The 17,257-nt window shown below is 35.2% G+C and overlaps 2 protein-coding genes and 1 non-coding gene across 5 annotated transcripts; 2 read left to right on the top strand and 1 right to left on the bottom strand.

Moving 5' to 3' along the window:
* The first annotated feature begins 668 nt into the window (after positions 1-668).
* Positions 669-4,642, top strand: LOC147397338 (Calcineurin-like metallo-phosphoesterase superfamily protein). 3 transcript variants are annotated; one of them, XM_086452913.1, is made up of 8 exons: positions 669-916; positions 1,978-2,061; positions 2,430-2,576; positions 3,085-3,173; positions 3,357-3,465; positions 3,982-4,109; positions 4,203-4,251; positions 4,335-4,642. In XM_086452913.1, the coding sequence occupies exons 1-8, from the start codon at positions 707-709 to the stop codon at positions 4,410-4,412; spliced, it is 894 nt and encodes a 297-aa protein (XP_086309039.1). In that variant the 5' UTR covers positions 669-706; the 3' UTR covers positions 4,413-4,642. The 3 variants fall into 3 exon arrangements, with proteins under 3 accessions (XP_086309039.1, XP_086309040.1, XP_086309041.1); XM_086452915.1 differs by lacking the exon at positions 669-916 and adding an exon at positions 2,168-2,293 and having other exon boundaries at positions 925-2,061; XM_086452914.1 differs by lacking the exon at positions 1,978-2,061.
* Positions 4,643-6,829: 2,187 nt separating this feature from the next.
* Positions 6,830-6,901, top strand: TRNAP-UGG (transfer RNA proline (anticodon UGG)). The gene has a single exon. It is a non-coding gene; the product is annotated as a tRNA-Pro (tRNA).
* A 953-nt stretch (positions 6,902-7,854) lies between these two features.
* Positions 7,855-14,612, bottom strand: LOC147397336 (glycerophosphodiester phosphodiesterase GDPDL7-like). Its single transcript, XM_086452912.1, has 10 exons — positions 14,457-14,612; positions 13,853-13,961; positions 12,825-13,121; positions 12,395-12,504; positions 11,808-12,309; positions 10,967-11,005; positions 10,597-10,878; positions 9,759-9,895; positions 9,177-9,660; positions 7,855-8,261 (listed from the first exon to the last, which is right to left on the bottom strand). The coding sequence occupies exons 2-10, from the start codon at positions 13,947-13,949 to the stop codon at positions 7,951-7,953; spliced, it is 2,259 nt and encodes a 752-aa protein (XP_086309038.1). The 5' UTR covers positions 13,950-13,961; positions 14,457-14,612; the 3' UTR covers positions 7,855-7,950.
* Positions 14,613-17,257: the final 2,645 nt, after the last annotated feature.

The raw sequence follows: 17,257 nt of genomic DNA, 5'->3' as shown, positions 1-17,257 counted from the left end.
TTGGATCAAAATGTTATTGATCCAATCGGATCAATTTAGATCATATAAGAAAACATTCGAATTGAAAATGGTTTGGGTTGATCCGGAACCGATCCATCCAGCAAAGGAATGATACCTCCAGTGTAAAGTGTTAATACCTGATTGCTTAAACATCAAAATTGGATATTTTGCTACGTCATTGAAATTTTCAGCTGAGATTGGTGTCCGTGTCAAACGTGTCAGGTACGAGAAAAGAAACATTTTTTTTTTTGGACGGTAATTGGGGCAGGAAAAAAAGAGTTTCTGCTTACTAACTTAGTAAGTTTTAAGATCTTACTAAGAGTTTTTGTGCTCAAATTGATTACCGCATTGGAAATCCAACACCATATACCACTAGATTTAATGGAAAATATCAATTCATTTTATTTTATTTTTTAAAAACAATTGGGCTTGATCCAATGTTTTGAAAATGGATGGGTATCTGAAATCCCAACAACGGTGAAAAATAAGTTTTTCAATTTTGGTTTTTTTGGTTTCATAGTTCATAGAATTTTTTCCTCTACATAGCATCGGATCATGTTTTTGATGCCTCAAGATGAGTTCAATAATCCTTAGTGAGATTTGAAATCTTACTTAGTATTAAGGATAGCCTTACTAACTTAATAATTGTTTACCGGTCGCTTAAGCAAGAGGAATAGATGAATCTCAGAGAGAGAGAGAGAGAGAGATGGAGAGATCATCATGGGTTTGCACTTTGTTAACACAGGTTTCCCTATGTTTTGCTGTCTTTCTTGCCTTCAACATTGGCGGGTCTAAGAGACCAACTTACCACACCACCACCAACATGAATAGAAGAGGGAGACCTCATGATCTTTATTTTCTAAGTGTTAGAGGAGGCTCTAGATCTCTTAAACAACAAACTCACCTTCTCAAACAGGTCAGTTTTTTTTTTTTTTTTTATAGCTTTATTTGGAAGATTTTTTGTTCATTTCAATTGTATTTTTCATTTAATGTTCGTTTTGGTGGTTAGTAATCTTCTCTTTCTCTCTCAAAATTCAAATTTTCTTTAATGGGTTATGTTGTTTTTTTACTTAAATTAATTGGTGTTGTCAGCATTTGTAATGCTTTGTGTAATAATTTATGGGTTTTTTGTTTTGTTTTTGATTGTGGGTTAGGTTCCTTTTTATCTATTTATTGTTTATTTGGGTTAAAAAATTTGTTTCTTTTAGTGTGGGCTTTGATTATGTTTATCATTGGGTCTCAGTTGCTCTGCCCAAGGACAAATCTTTTTGTTTTGTGCAATTGGCTCTGTAATCTCATCTCAATTCCTTTTGATTCATTTTTCAGTGTTTTTGAGATTTTTTTTTTTTTATGTTGTTTCCTACCCATTTACTTCTTTGTTTGGTTTTTATATTCAGTGTTTGTGGTTAAGGTTCTCTCCACTTTTGCAATTTGTTGGCTCAAATGTATTTGTCGATTTAGTGTTTTAATTTCAGTTCCTTTATGTGATAATTATCAAATTGAGATGCATATAGTTTTTATTGTTAAAGTATATCAAGATATATACTTACTGAATAATCGATTAAGATGTGAATCTGTGATTGAATTTTTACCCATAGTGTTTGTACTTGAGAAATCTTCAATTCTTCAAGAGCTGGTGTGCAAACCAAACCAAATAATCCTAATCTCTGTAAATAAAAGAGAAAATGAGCACTTATGGTCATGAAATAGCTCCTATATAGGCTATAAACTACGAGAAAATTGATTGAGGTGGTATGGTCTTTTGCAACGAAGGCCAATTACTGCCCCAATTAACATGGATTGAGGTAATGAGAGCGGATATGACACACCTGCAACAACAACAAAAAAAAACATGAATTTATATAAAACTGAGAGCAAAATTTTGGTATAAGGCTCCGATGATGATGAATAAAGATAAGGATCAAAATTAAATTTCTTTCACATTTTTATTGTAACAAATTTTTCTTATTGATGAAGATGGAAAAGGTGGCAAAGATTTATGAGGTGAAGTTTGTGGTGAACATTAGTGAACTTGGGGATGATGATCCACTTACACAAAATGTAAGACCTCCATCTTATTTCTTTAAATCTGAACTTTTAGAAAATTTTAAGGTGAGTTTTTTCTGATATTCTCTTATGAAAGTGTTATGCGGGATTCTTTTACCAGTTAATGTAATTTGAGTTCCAATGGTGAGCATGGTTTTAAATCTCGTCCGAGATCGAGATGACTCGTCCAAGTTGTCTCGGTATCGTCCACCAACGAGACAAGTTGACAAGTTGTCTTAAAGACATGGTTTGTTCTAATTCTGAGCATTTTTTAAATCTCATCCGAAATAACTTGGTCTCGTTCATGGGCGAGATGTCAAAACGAGTTTTAAAACCATGATGGTGAGCATCAGATTGAGTTTCTTACATAACCTTTTTTGCAGGGTACTTTGTATTTCCCATCATTGAAAGTCCCGTGGTATACTACAAATGCCTCGCGAGGGCAAGAAAGACAGTACTTCCTGAAGCAGATCCCATTACATCAAGGGAAGATCTTAGACATCATTGTCGTGGATACTAAATCATTACGGGTATCGGTTCTTTTTTTCTTGCATTTAGGCTATTAAACTTTGATTGAGTATTTATATATCTGAGTATATTATTAAAAGTTATTTAGAAATAAGTTTGTAATTTGTTGATGGAACATACAAGCTCAAGCTTGGTGGAAATTATGATTTTTTCTTTGAATTACACTTTCTATCGATCCATTAGTTCTCATTATGTTCAGCATCTTACTTCAAGTTTATCAGAACCATGTTGTGAGGAGAACTACCAAACATGGTTTCACTGTCCATGGTTGTAGCTGAGATGGCTCAGTTGACCAAAGAAACAAGCAATAACACTGAATTAGTCACCACTCTTCTCTCTATGTCAACTACATGGTGATGTGTTTTGATGACCATTCTTCTTTTAGGCATCGTATTAGTAAAGCACGAGATCCTTACGTCATCGTCAATTGTCAAAGTTGATTAATTTGCTAATGAAGCAATATGGGTCATACTTGTTCTCATTAACTTGGTTTTATTTTGAAATCACAAGGATTATTTGCATACGGAGGAACTTAATAGCACTAGAAGTGATCAATTACATTGGCTGATGAGGATGCTGGAATTGACTGATAGTACCTGGTAAGATTGGGCATCATTTCTTTTCTACTCTTTGATTTTGACTACCTGATGATGCTCTTAATTCTAAACCATTATATTCTAAGAACGAACCTCGACTGTACTTGTGATTTACGTTTTATTTGTATTTGACTCATTTTAAAACTTATAATTGCGGATTGGGTTCTCTTTGTTTGTTGAAGCCAGGCGCATAGTTATTGGATTCGATCCAGTGGTGGTTTGTGAAGAACAAGAGGACTCAAAAGAAACAGAGGTCTATGGATCTCTACACCACATTTTTCTGAAATTTGGCGTGGTAAGAAAACAAATAAAACTACCCATAATTTTAGTAGTCACAAGCAATGTTTAAAATAGCGTCTCGAGGCAATGTCTCAGTCAAGAGGAGAACCAAGACTGTCTCGGCCGAAACTGTGACAACCGAGACCCACACACTGTAGCAATATTGTCCGCTTTGCGGGCCAGGGTCCACTCATGACTTTGTTTTTCCCCTTACAGTGAAAACGTGTTGTTACAATGTAAGGTCCAAGTCTCACCTATAGACCAGGATCTCGAATGGTTCTTGACCGATGTGGAACTAAGTTTCACCCCCTTCCCTGCCATTCCACCCCGCTACCACGTGTCGCAAACACGTCTAAAGCCACGTGTCCAGCTAGTGGCGCACTGGCGAGGGTGTGACAAAAACATTCCTAAATATTTGGAAACATTGAATGTTTCGAAGTCGACGTTCACTCTAACCTTGGCAGAAACATTTTGAGGTGGTACGAAACTTTAAACTGTGGTGACAAGTGATGGTCTCCTATCGATATTCCAGAACGCGTACATGAGTAAGCAAGGTTGCACCAACCATTACGCCTGCCACCGAGGGAGAATAGCTTACATTGGGAACCTGGGTCCTCCAGACGTAGAAATGCCTTCCAATGGAAGTTCCATCATTACTAGGTGAGTGGCACCCTTTGTTCGAGATCTTAATTTATTACCTCACATTTAAAAGCAAATCTTAAATTGAATTTTGAATTATGTTGATTGACACAGAGAAATGAACTATGGATTCTTTCTGCATAGAGTCGGTCTTCTAGACATGGTGGGTACTTATTCATATCTAAGTTCTATTAAGAAATTGATCTTATAGACTTAAATCTAAGTCAATCCATCATTTAATTGCAGGTATCGTACTTCATTAACTCGGAAAACAAATTGATCGTCAAGTCTACACTTCATCAGAGGGGTAAGGATTTTATGTAAATTTTAGGAATTTAAACAAAGCCTATGAAGCTCCATCCCATTCAGAGGATCTCATTTCATGTTTATATATCTAACATGACCACTTGATGAAATATGGGAGGTAATAAGGTTAAGATAAGTAAAGTAGGCATTCCTAAACTATTCGTTGTCATCAAGTCAGGGTTTTCTTTATAAAAATGTATATACTTGTATATTTTATTATAATTTTATTGAAAAAGAGTTTAGCGTATTCAAAATATTTAATCTTAGTCCACGTCACTTCCAAAATAGTTGTAGATGGTCCAAATCAATCTTACAGAGTTAATCGTAAAAGAAAAGAAACGAAATAATTAAACAAATAGGATTTGTATGAAGGTTGTTTTTGGTTTTTAAACCTTAATCATTCCACACAAAATCAAGGATTTTAGGGAGTTTTGATGTCCAAAAGTGGTTGAATAAGGATTTGTCTTAAAACACTTTTTACCAACAAAAGTAAAGAACACAAAAAAGAGAATAAAAGTGATTTGAGATACTCTCCATAAGGGTATTTTGGTTAGTGTTATGCCGAAGCAATTGAGCTGTTGTCAAGGCTCGCCTAGTCCATCATCTTCTTTTCTCATTTCAAATTGTATTAATAGATACTGCAATCATAAAATCTAATCATTTATTAACTTGATTGAATTTTCAAATGCCAACCAAGTTTCAAGAAAAAAGTCATATCGGATTTGGGGTTAGTTTTAAAACTACATAGGGAAGAAGGGGTGGGGAGTAGATCATCGATGATACTTTTCTTCCCTATAGCTCCCTGTAGCACTTATCAATGGTTGTGATCATGCCACATCATCCAGACAATGACATTCATTCGCTTAAATTTGGGAGTTCAATGACCTTCTATTTTCAAACACTTGATCAATTATATATATTAATTTCAATATAAATAATGAATTCAAGACGATTGAGTGATTATTTTTTTCATTGTAGTGTTTATGGATTTTAGAAAAAGTGTTACGGGCAGTTACAGGAAAAACATGATCGGATGTTAGATTCTTAGGCATTTAAAATCTTAAACATAACTTTAATAAACAATGATTTCCCAATATGATCTAATCTACTGCATACCTCAAGTATACTATTCATTCAATTATCAAAACAAGTTGATGGTACTTATCTTATACCATCATAAAGGTTTTTATTTAAAAATCGTTGCAGATTTGCCTTGCAATCCACGTGTTCCTCGAATTGAATGAATAGTATACTCACCTTCACCTTTCTTTTTATGTGGATCGGCTAGGGTTCTAGTAATTGATGGATATCACTTTTGTGAACTCTTTTCTTTGGCATTTTCCACAATTAGTACGTTCTCTATATTCGTACATTTCAATATTTTCCTATTCATCAAAGTCTCTTATTAACTTTAAAGAATTTTATAATTCTAATGATATTGGGATTTCTTAAATATTGATATCTTTTATATATAAATTTCTGGTGCAATTAAACCACAAAATAGTAAGGTTAATGGGCTGTATTATAAAAATCTAACATCAGATCCTTCTGGAAGGGGTAACAATAGACCTTGGGCAAATCAGCCAAGCCAGGCTAGATTTGTTTTGTTTGGTTTAAGGTTCAAGTATGTTGTCCGGCCTGGACCGATTCACACATATTCTGGTATAGCCCAGCCCACGAATTCGGTTGCACATGCTAATTGTTCTAGCCTGGTCGACCCAGTTAATAAATGGACCAGATTTCAACTATTACATTTAGGCCCAATTAAAAATATCCAATTAAGGCCCGGCCCATTGGCACTCCGGGTTAGAGCACGATAAATAGGGAGTTTGGATTAGAGGATCTAACACAGAGGGGTTTCTTGTAAGGGTTGTTGGTTGCCCCTCTCTGTCTATTTCTTTGTATCTGATTCGATTAAATGAATCTGAATCTGAATCGAAGATTCTAATAAATCAACAGCCCTTCTTTCTTTTTCTTTCTTTCTCTTCTTTTGTTCCACGGTTCCTAAGTGATAATTCCTTACAAAGAGGCTGTGATGATCTCACACTAATTTAGGGTTTTTCGAATTTTGAAACTCAGACTTTGAGATTGATCTCCATTTTAACTCTTGGCGAGGTAACTCTTGGAGGGTCTGTGAAAAGGGTTTATCTTCCCTTCTTCATTGGCAACCATTGTTGCAGCCATGAGGGAGAACTTTTCTTGTCTGAAAGAAGAAGAATCTGAGCCTCGCTTTTTCTTTCTTTCTTTCTCCATTTGTTGGGTTTTAGGTTTTTTTTATTCGTTTACTTTTGTCGTGATCTCGTTGATCGATCTATATATAGGGTAAAGTTGTGGGAGTGCAATAAAATTACAGACAAGCCCTATTGCTAGGGTTCATCGTTGAAAAGAAAAAGCATTAAGGATAAGTTAGAATAACTTGACTTAGAAGAACAAGTGGGCATTTGGTCTAGTGGTATGATTCTCGCTTTGGGTGCGAGAGGTCCCGAGTTCGATTCTCGGAATGCCCCCTTTTTTAATGCCCTTTTTCAGGTGCGAGGACCCTTGACCTTATTATCTACTTCGCTGAAGACTGATAGGAAATGACCTAAATAACCTCATCTTTCAATCTGTCAAAAATCATTGTGTTAAATTATTTTTCACCAATTTTCAACCTCATCTTCAATCTCTTGTAAAAAAACTCTTGATTTTTCAATCCAAAAATCTGTTTTCTTCTAAAAGCGAAAAGATGACACCCGCTCCCCCCCCCCCCCTCCCCAAAAAATAATAAATTGACGTAATAAGACACAAGGTCTTGGTTACTATCATACTATCAAGCCTTATCCCAAGGATTTGGGATATGATAAATGAATTGTATTCGATCTCGTTCATTCTTTCCAAATTTACATCTTCTGGGATTGCATTCGTATCAGCTTTACCATCTCAATTCATGTTCTTTTGGGTTTACCTCTCACTCATTTAGAGCCTTCAACTTGTATATTCCTTTTAACTTGAGTTGTAATCGGTCTTCGTTAATTGTGACAGAACATATTTAAACTATAAAAAAAAAATGATTTTAGATAAAATTGAATGGAAGAACATGATTCGTTCAATTGACCTTGAAAAATTGGCACGTGACTTCGAAGATGACGATATACTTCCTTGAGTTTAGAAATTTTGGTTTTGTGACATCTAGAGTGAGTAGGTGGGATAACGTATCTAGACAAATTTTTCGTACAAGAGCTGCTATTGTCACACCATCTTTTGGTAATGCCAAACCAATTGTGTGCAATTCTTTGGTGATTTATAGGTAGAATTGGTATGGCATTAGTAAAAGTTGGTGAGGCAATAGTAGCTCTCATTTGGTACCCTCCATCATTAATTGTTTCAACGGTGACCCCTAAAACCCTTAAATCACTCTATTGGTCTGAGCTAATAATAATAAAGTTACCATTGTACAAACTAATATGAGTTACACAATATAAAAAAGTGGGGAGAAAAAATAAAAGGTATAAATATAAATGCCAAATGAAATGGGAGATCATAGAAGCATGAAATTACAACCCCATGGGCACATGAATTAATGGTAACGGCCCAAATTCAGAAAATTGAACACCATCATCACTGCCACAAGACAGAGACCAACATTGGCAACATTGGCTGCCTGACCACTTTTATGAGGTGTTCCAGTAGGAACAGCAGCGGGCCCTGTCACGGCAGCAATAGATACTGGTGGTAGTGGTGGGTCAACGACGTCTGCTGCTTTAAGGGCCGGTGCAGGAGCTTCAGCGGGTGGTAAGACTTCGGGTGGAACTAATCCAATTAAGGCACCGGGTTCAGCTGGTAAGATAGAGTAAGGGACATTGGCGTCGAGATTGGAGCATGGGCTTCCTGTGATAATAAGAAACATCAGTCATGCCAGTTAATTCAAGCATTACTTGGTTATAGTTGCATGATTATTTCACCATATTGCAGTTTTTTTAGGGATAAAAAATTTGAAAGTTGAAAGTAAGAAACTATGGATGATATTCAATTTTAATTTTATGTTGTTGAGTTTAGAATTTGGATTTGAATATTAAACTTTAGAAAGTGAAATTGAGAAGGGCCATAATTTTGTAAAAGGATTTTTCCTTGGCATTCTCTTTTACTATTTATTTTTAGGGGAATGTTAATGTTCACGACTTCATGGGACGGTAGCATTCTCCACCGCATTCACTTTTCAATAATATCCCTACTCATTTTTCTTTTATTGTAAAAGACAAGACTATATTGAGATTTTTACATAATAAATGTTTGTTTACATAATAAATATTAGTCTCTTAGATGATAAATGTAAAAGGCATTTTAGTCTTTAAATTTAAATGTCTTGTTTGTAGTAAATGGTCTTGCAAAGAAATACATTTATTATGTAAAAGTCCTAACATACTCTTGTCTTTTTCATTAAAAGACAAAATGGGCGGGGGTATCATTAGTAAGTGAATATGGTGGAGAATGATAACATGTCCATGAGGTCTTGGACGTTAGCATTCCCCCTTTTTTTAATACATTTAATTATTTATCTATTTAGAAATGCATGTTCGTGATGCTTACAACTTAAAACTTCGGCTTGTCAGACTCCTCGCTTCATGCCCTAGTGTTTAAAAACACTGATGGTAACACTAAATGCACATACAAATCATCTCAAGTAAATGCTTGCGAGCGTCACATGATGAACCTTCTTCCATTGTTTTTCAAATTCTTTTCATCTAAGTACACATGTATGTATGTATGTATGTATGTAGTATAGGTAAATATGGTGAAACTTACTCAAGTATGAACTTGCAGTGGCTGGGTATTCAGTTATGACTCCGTCGACTCCAATTCCTGACACATAGGTTGCTATCTCCATGATTGGATCCGAGAAGAAATCAAATGCAATGGTCGTGTATTCATTTCTAAGCACCGAGACATATACTGAAATGTTTGCAGATTGCATCCGATCTACAACATCAGTAAAAGACGTGGTGAAGCCACCTGAAGTTGTTATAATAGAGGGTCTATGGACGTTAACTGCATCCGCAAACTTCTTGATTTCGTCTAAGGATTGCTTGGGTGCATCGCCGATATTCTCTTCAATGGTTAGGATTTTCTTGTAAGTAGAGACATTCTTGAACTTCGAAAGTACCGAACTGTCATCAGATTGAATGAAAACTTGTTGAGTGACTTGTTTATCGAAAGTGGCATTGCTCAAGGCTTTGGCGACCGTATCTGTTATGCTGAGACCCTTCTTCGATGCAAGGTAGGCTGCGTTCTGAGAAAGAAGGAACCATGAGAAAATGTTATAAGTTCTTTAAAGATATCCGATTAATGTGCTAACACTTATCACGTAAGTTAGGAAAATAAATTCACCTCTATGTTGATGAGGATTCCAGAAACTGCCTTGGCCTTTGCTAAGTCTAGGAAGTCAGCGAGTGTCACGATTTTACCCATATTCTTGTTTGCTGGGTTTCTTGGCAATCCGGTTTCTTCTGGGCTCGTTAGTTGTGCTGTAAGGAGAAAGTTCTAAGATCTCTCCAATTTGATCATATAACATATCACCAAGTTCATGATTATTTACTTGCTAAAACTGATAATGGAACCAATCTTCTTCGAAATAATAATGGTAAATTAGAATAAATATTACCAGAGAATGTAGTTCCTTAAAATTTTTTAAGATGGTAGTAAGACTAACTATACTTTATGGAAAGTCAACTTGAGATGATTTGATCAGAAATCAGAATCAACGAAGCAAATTACAAAGATTGAACCCAACACTCAGTTGGTTGACATATTGAAATGTAACTTCAAGGTCATGGATTCAAGTTCATCGTACCCCCACGAAAAAAGAAAAAAGAAAAAAGTTTGATTGTAACTTTAGTTAGAAGGAACATGCAAGTTGATGATCTAAAAGAGAGAAGACCAAAAACAATGTGGATTGAGGTAGTGAGAGCAGATATGAGCAAACTTGAATGAACATAAGACATGGAGTTAGACAGAACTTAGTCGAAGAATATGATTCGTTCATTCAACCCCAATTTTTGGGATAAGCCTTTGCTGATGATGACAAGCAAGGTGACAATCTCATTGATATAATAAGAAAAAGGTTGAATATAGATTTTATAATATGAATTCCTTTATAATCTCTAGGCCAAGGAAAAAAATGGTGTTTAATATGGCAGGAAATGAAATAAAATTGTAAGAGGCTTACGCTTTAAGCTTTGGACCTCGCTCCACGTGAGGTCAAATGAAAAAATCCCATTCTTTGGTTGTATTTCAGGGATCAGGGAAGCTCTAGGCATAAAAGCAACCATTGCAGTAGTGCTGCCCATGAGGTCTGCTGATTCCGAACAGAAGGGCACTCCATCTTTTGTCATTTGGACCGAGCAATCTATTATGTCAGCCCCATCGTCCACCGCTTGCTGATACGCTAGATCGCTGCTGGCAGCAAAGATTCCACTCGCTCCATTATGGGTAATGACCAAAGCTTTCCCTGATAGAGCACAGAATCATAAATTCAGAAATGAGAGAGAGTTATGTATCCCTCTTTCTCTCACTCATTTCAAATCGAAGTAACTCACCTTTACTAGGCTTAGTATTCTTGTTCTGTACCAAGCAAGCTGTAAGAAAAATTGCAATATGATGGTAGAAGATTAGAACCCGAAAAACTTTTCTTTAATTCCAATATTTTTTATATTAAGGATAGAATTAACCAAATAATACTAATTCAATTGGGATAGAAGAGAACAAGCAAAAGAGACTATTGGAAGCTTGTAATGAGCTTGCTTAAAGGTTAAGCTTCCTTCAATGGATTTGATAATTGAAGGGACTTTATAACATTTTAGTAAAGGATCTAAAGTACCCTCTGCAAGGCCAGTTCGTAAGGATAACCTATCTGGGACATAGAAACACACACAAATAGAGATAATGTAAAATCGTTGAAGAGAAGAAATTATCAAAATGCACAATTCAACTACAAAATACAACCATACTTACTCAAAATAGTAAAATTTCCAAAATGGTAAAATGTAAAAACTTACCGACACTGGTAAGAGACGCTTGGCTGAACTGGAATCTTAAAACACTAAAACTTACTAAAAATATTAAGTTTCAACTTCACACTGAATTTTGACTCTTGAGACGACCTCTTTTCTAGATGTGTCTTGAAGGTCGATGAACTTTGGTTAATTGGTCTTTTCATAAGCCTTGTAGTTATCTTTCCAACGGGTATCTTATAATAGCCACTTTAATAACCGATCTCAAAGTTACGGTTGACATAAGTTAATCCTAGCTTCCTACATGCACTGTTGTGCTATGGGTAGTCATCTTTAAGTTACAGTACAATCTACTCCCTTTTGGGCCCCCTTTGCATTAAAACTATACACAGTGAAATTGTGTAAAATTAATAGAAAATAACCTCACCAATGGCTTCTGATGCAGTGGGAGGAAAGTCCGTAAGCACTCCATCAACAGAGAAAGCAGAGTTATCGATGAACTTCAAGTACTCCAATGTAGGGTCGTAACTGTAATTAAAGCTTCCAGGCATGTCATTTGCAAAACCATAAGCGTATACTTCTAGTCCTTGTTTATGAGCATCAGCTACAATACTAGTTTGCGCCTCCAAATATTGATCAGCGTTAACAGGCCATATGTAGTCCTTGGGGATGAGAATCCCCGAAGCAAAGGAGCTGATTGAGGATAGATTCTCTATGAATGAACTATATTTTTGCTTTGATGTGGGTTCGATTGCATCCGCATCTAAAAATCGAAAGATGAGCTTTGTCCTGATTTCATTCACCTTCCCATTTAGGCTCTTTAAAAATCCAATCTCAGGGGATGAGATGTAGTTGACACCCATGGATTTCGATGCCTTCTGAACGTATGATCCAACATTCAGATTGTGTTGCTTATAGAATGTGTCGTACTGAAATCCAAAGTAAAAAAAGTGAATTAAAAACCAAAAAGTAGAAGAGAAGTTACTTAGTTTAAGGGTGAGAGAATCTATTTACCTCCACATTTAACCAAAACTTGGGAGGTTTAAGTCCTGTTACATCCCCAACTGTAGTCAACGGAAGTTGAGCATCGAAGAAACTTGGACGAGAGAATATACTTTGAGTCACTATAGGGATTTAAATGCAAGAAAAGAAAGAGTAAATAGTTACTCTCTAGTTCAAAAGATAAATAAATAAATAAATGTATCTATGTTTACTAGACTCTATAGTGCCCATAGTATGCAAATGAACCGATGTCTAGATTCATTAGAGATCGTGACTTGAGCCCTGACCCATCATGGAAATTTTGTTGTAAGTGTCAATCTAAGAAGAAAATGCAAAGAGGAAAACAAATATTTTTCTATATTTATCTCTAGGGGAGAATAGAACAAGAACCCAAATTAAGTTGAAGAGAAAAGCAAAATTAGAGAAACTTTGAATGACTTACAAGTAACATTGCTGAATAATTCTTCTTCTGTAAAGTCCACAGCAAACCACCCTTTAACATTTTCTCCATTCACGTTGTATGTTTTCTGGCCACGAGGGAAAACGATCGCTATATTTGTCGAGTTGTCGAGCCTTAAATCTTTCTGACATATACCAGTACCATCTTTTGTTAATTGTAGATCACAATATAAAATCACATCGGGCAAGCTTGATGATATAGCAAATTGGTATGCAAACTGGCTAGACTCGGGAAAAAGCCCCGAAAATCCACCACGTGCTATTACCACGGGCTGATCACCTGCAATCACATATAAAACATGTCTTATTTCATGTATTAAACTATGAAACTGTGTCATAGGGAAAGAATTGACAGTGAGAATGAACTATGAGTTGGAACCTTATTAGTTTTGAATTCGATGATAATTTTATCTTTTTGAAATACTAAACTCTTAGTTCCTCTTTAGATCTCCATTTTAGTATAATAATCTTTCAAAAATATTTTTTCTTCACTATGAGAAGACGATTCTTATAGGAATGCAGATTAAATAACCGAGCTGCACAAGCAATCAATGGATGTAAAATGCTCTGAGAGATGCATCTTTTGTGTGCTAAATTAGACCTATATTAACTGGTAGTACAATAATGTGAAATCAACAAAATTATTTGAAAAATGAGAGAAAAATTGGAGGATCAACACTATAGAAATTCTGTTTTTTTTTTTTAATTAAAATTGTAGAATCCAGGGAATCAGGATAACCCTGTCTCTTTTAAATATAAATTCTGAATTTGCAGTATTGGTACTTTTCCTCATTTTATTCTACATCAAGATCAAACCTTTTCCTTTAAATTTTTAATAGTACTAGATCGAGAGAAATGATTATGGAAACAAAGGATCCAAGACTCGAATGCCACAAATAAATCCCAGAAAAAATTAAAAGTTTCTACATCTCTCAAATAAAAATTTAATGAGGAATCTAATTCATGAACCAAAAATAAAATAAAAATAAAAATAAATAAAGTAAATGTTACCATTAAGTGTCAGCCAATTCGGCGACAAATTCTCTGGAGATTTTTTTGCTAGAGCTGATTGGATCAACAAGAAAACGAAAAACAAATACCGAGCCATCCTCTTCTGAATCTGAAACCAATGAAGAAATATTGATTAGATCTTGTAATGAAAAAGATTTTTTTTTTTTAAATTAAGAAAAAAAAAAACAGATTGAAAAATGGTTGATTGACACGAAACTCAGATATAAAAAAAAAACCTGGAGCCCCTATAGGTAAGATTGACTAATACCCACAACTTCAAATTGATGTTTTTCCCCTGATTTAAGGAATAAAAATGTCTTATAAAGGGAAGAGCAAACTAAAAAAGTTTCTAATCCTGAAAACAATTAAGAAATATTTATTAACCCATTTAATGAAAAAGAGAAAATTAAAAAAAAACAAAAAAAGATTGAAACAATAGATCATCATGAAACCCAAAGTTTCTAATCCTACGAAAAATGAAGGAATATTTATTAAATCATCGAATAAAAAACTGGAAAAATATGAAAAGAACACCTCTTGGGTAATATCAATTAGTGCCCATAACCTCAAACTTATTTATATATAAAAAATAAAAAAAACTTACTTGCGATTTGCTGGGTGTGGTGGATGAAGATTGGAGATGGCTTACATTCCCTATCAAATTTCTGAAAGAAAAAGAAACTCTCAAAAGAATGAATGAGGTGAGGTGGAAAGAGAGAGAAAGAAAGAGGAGAGAGAGAGAGAGAGAGAGAGAGATTTTACTTAAAATTCTCTCCCATTAATTACTGGTCAGAATTTAACTCATAAGGTTCCGGTTTTGTTGGTCTAAGCGTTTGTTACTCATTTCCAGACATGTTTCTTTGGCGCGAGATGGACACCTCATTCACAAACGGCTTAACGGTTTTTTGAAAGAGTTCTATTCCCGTACTCCAAGGAGTTGGCTAGCTACACAGCATCATTGATTTTTTTTTTCAAGACAACATCAAATTAAAAATTATATAGAAAAAACCACCATCTCTTGCAACATTGATTCCCATTATAATTTTCATTTGCTTGGAAAAATCATATTGAAGACACAAGGATGAACACGTTGGTCTTCAATAAAACGTTGATCGCATTGCTCTTCAATAGAATGACTGAAGTAATGGTCTCGTATACAACGACGAAAATACTGGTCTTCAACATAATGTCTTTGGGCCTCTTCAAAAGTTTCCAACACCTCATAACACGCTCCCTTTAAACATATATGTTATATATGCTCGGCCTACTCCCCACAAATACAACATAATTCTTTGTCATGTTTTTTACACTAGAATAGACACAGGGGCGGATTTACAGTGGGGGCAGTGGGGGCAATTGCCCCCACAAGAATTTCTAAAATCCATAGGGAGGTATTAATAAATTAAAATTTTTTTTTTAACATTCTACTGCTTTGCCCCCACAAAAGTTTTGAAATTTTTTTTATTTGTAATTTGCCCCCACAAAATTTTAACATTCTACTACTTTGCCCCCATAGAAAATCAGAAAATTTTTCTATTTGTAATTTGCCCCCACGAATACAAAATCCTGGCTCCGCCCCTGAATAGACACACATCAAGATTTACGTGATTGGGTTGTGCGGCACCGACCAAGATTTTGTGCAAATTCCATGTACAAAACATAGTTGAACATCATTTAACACTATAAACATATACAACCATATCAAGGAGTGTCTTTATGTGGAAGCGATCTATGAGTGTCAATTAGTTTAGTTATGCCTAAGCCTTAATACTTCTAGCTTTTTGGATAACTTTTGTCTTCTCATCAGCTCTTTGGGTAGTTGACAATGGTCTGTTTGATCAGAAGATGTATAGATTTGAAATTTCTCTTTACGAAATATTATTTAACGAGAAGACTGTTAGGCCGAAATATGGTACTTATCTCTCCTGTTCCTTTAGCCTTAAATCGCAAAAGAACCATTATACAATTCTTTGGCCCTGCTTAGTACACTACAAATCATTTAAACTTGCAAATGATTTGCACTGCAAATATTTTGCAAGGCAAATGATCTGCGAAGAATGATTTACTATTGCTTGGTAACCATTAGGAAATCTCTTACAAATCTTTTTTTTTTTGTGATTGGTTGATCTTTGCAATAAAAAATTTCATGTGATTTTGCAAATGATTTGCGGTAATCTTTGTGCTGCAAATCATTTGCTGAAATTTATTAAGAATTGGGGTGATCCATGCAAATCATTTGCATTGTGTAACCAAGCACCAATAAAATTGATTCCAGAAAATGATTTGTAGCATACCAAGCAGGGCCTTAACTTTTTCGTTCGGTGATGGATTTCTAATGAAGGATGATGTGCAATAATAAACATTGTTAAGCTTGTTTATAGAATTCTGTCACTGTGTTCCGGAAAATGAGTGTCTGTTGATTCTGTTGTTTCCATTGTGGCAAAGATAGTGGTTTGGGTGTAAGGAAGCTTTTTTGGCACACTTCTGATGTTAATAGAAGTGCTCCGATGAAGGACTTCCCTTTGAATCACTTCGTTAAGAATTGGTCACAATGTCGATTAAAAAATTTGCACTTTTAGGATCAAGAAAATGTTTCGATAAATTATAGAACTTTGGTGAAAAAACTTTTTTTTTATTGATTATTAAGTTGAAATTCTAGGGGAAATTTTTTGGGTACTTTGGTCACAAAATTAAAAACAATGGGCATTTTCATTATAATAACTCGCAAACACTAGAAGTGGGAACCTTGTCAAGACAGCTTCTCGCTTCTACAATTGGCGGAAAGTAAACTCTGCGAGAGTTCCCAAACAGTAATTTCAGCACAAAAAGGGTTTTTCAACATTAGAAAAAATAAGCGTTCTCCCAACTTAAATCCAAACGGGTAATAATTACATTTCAGAGAACCCATAAAAGTGAGGTGTCGAAAGTGGACCCATGCAGCTATGGCTTCTGGCCCATTTTTGGATTCCGGCTTTTGTAGGAATTTGAAAGTTACGTACACAACAAACCTAAATTTTCAAGCACTTTAAAAACGATATCTGAACTCTTACGGGCAACATTCATGATTTTAAAACTCATCTTGACATCTGATTTATTTGAGTTGTCTTGGACGAGATTTAGAACAATGCCTTCGAGTCGGAACAAAATACACCTTTGAGATGACTTGCCAACTTGTCTCATTTGTGAACAATACCGAGATGACTCGTTCGTCACGGACGAGATTTAAAACCATGGTAACATTTGAGTCTTGGGAGATGCTTTGTTGACCATTTTGTCAACTTTTATGCACCCCCACTCCTGCCCGCACACACACACAAAGTGTAGAAGAAAAAGATAGGATGTGTTACACATGTTTAGTGTTGGTGTTTACAATTGTCACCCTTGCGAGAACGTTAAGAAAGAATA

Source organism: Akebia trifoliata, chromosome 8 (assembly GCF_017979445.1).
Source record: "Akebia trifoliata isolate Shusen 1 chromosome 8, ASM1797944v1, whole genome shotgun sequence".
Taxonomy (NCBI): Eukaryota; Viridiplantae; Streptophyta; class Magnoliopsida; order Ranunculales; family Lardizabalaceae; genus Akebia; species Akebia trifoliata.
This window is presented reverse-complemented; position numbering and strand designations above follow the sequence as displayed.

Bases quoted from the DNA above. Each gene is read 5' to 3' on its own strand.
- LOC147397336 (XM_086452912.1), bottom strand. From the start codon at position 13,949: ATGGCTCGGTATTTGTTTTTCGTTTTCTTGTTGATCCAATCAGCTCTA. The intron at 13,122-13,852 runs GTAACATTTACT...ATGTGATTGCAG, and splicing joins GAATTGGCTGACACTTAATG to GTGATCAGCCCGTGGTAATA. The intron at 8,262-9,176 runs GTAAGTTTCACC...TTATTATCACAG, and splicing joins CACTGCAAGTTCATACTTGA to GAAGCCCATGCTCCAATCTC.
- LOC147397338 (XM_086452913.1), top strand. From the start codon at position 707: ATGGAGAGATCATCATGGGTTTGCACTTTGTTAACACAGGTTTCCCTA. The intron at 4,110-4,202 runs GTGAGTGGCACC...TGATTGACACAG, and splicing joins GGAAGTTCCATCATTACTAG to AGAAATGAACTATGGATTCT. The intron at 4,252-4,334 runs GTGGGTACTTAT...ATTTAATTGCAG, and splicing joins GAGTCGGTCTTCTAGACATG to GTATCGTACTTCATTAACTC.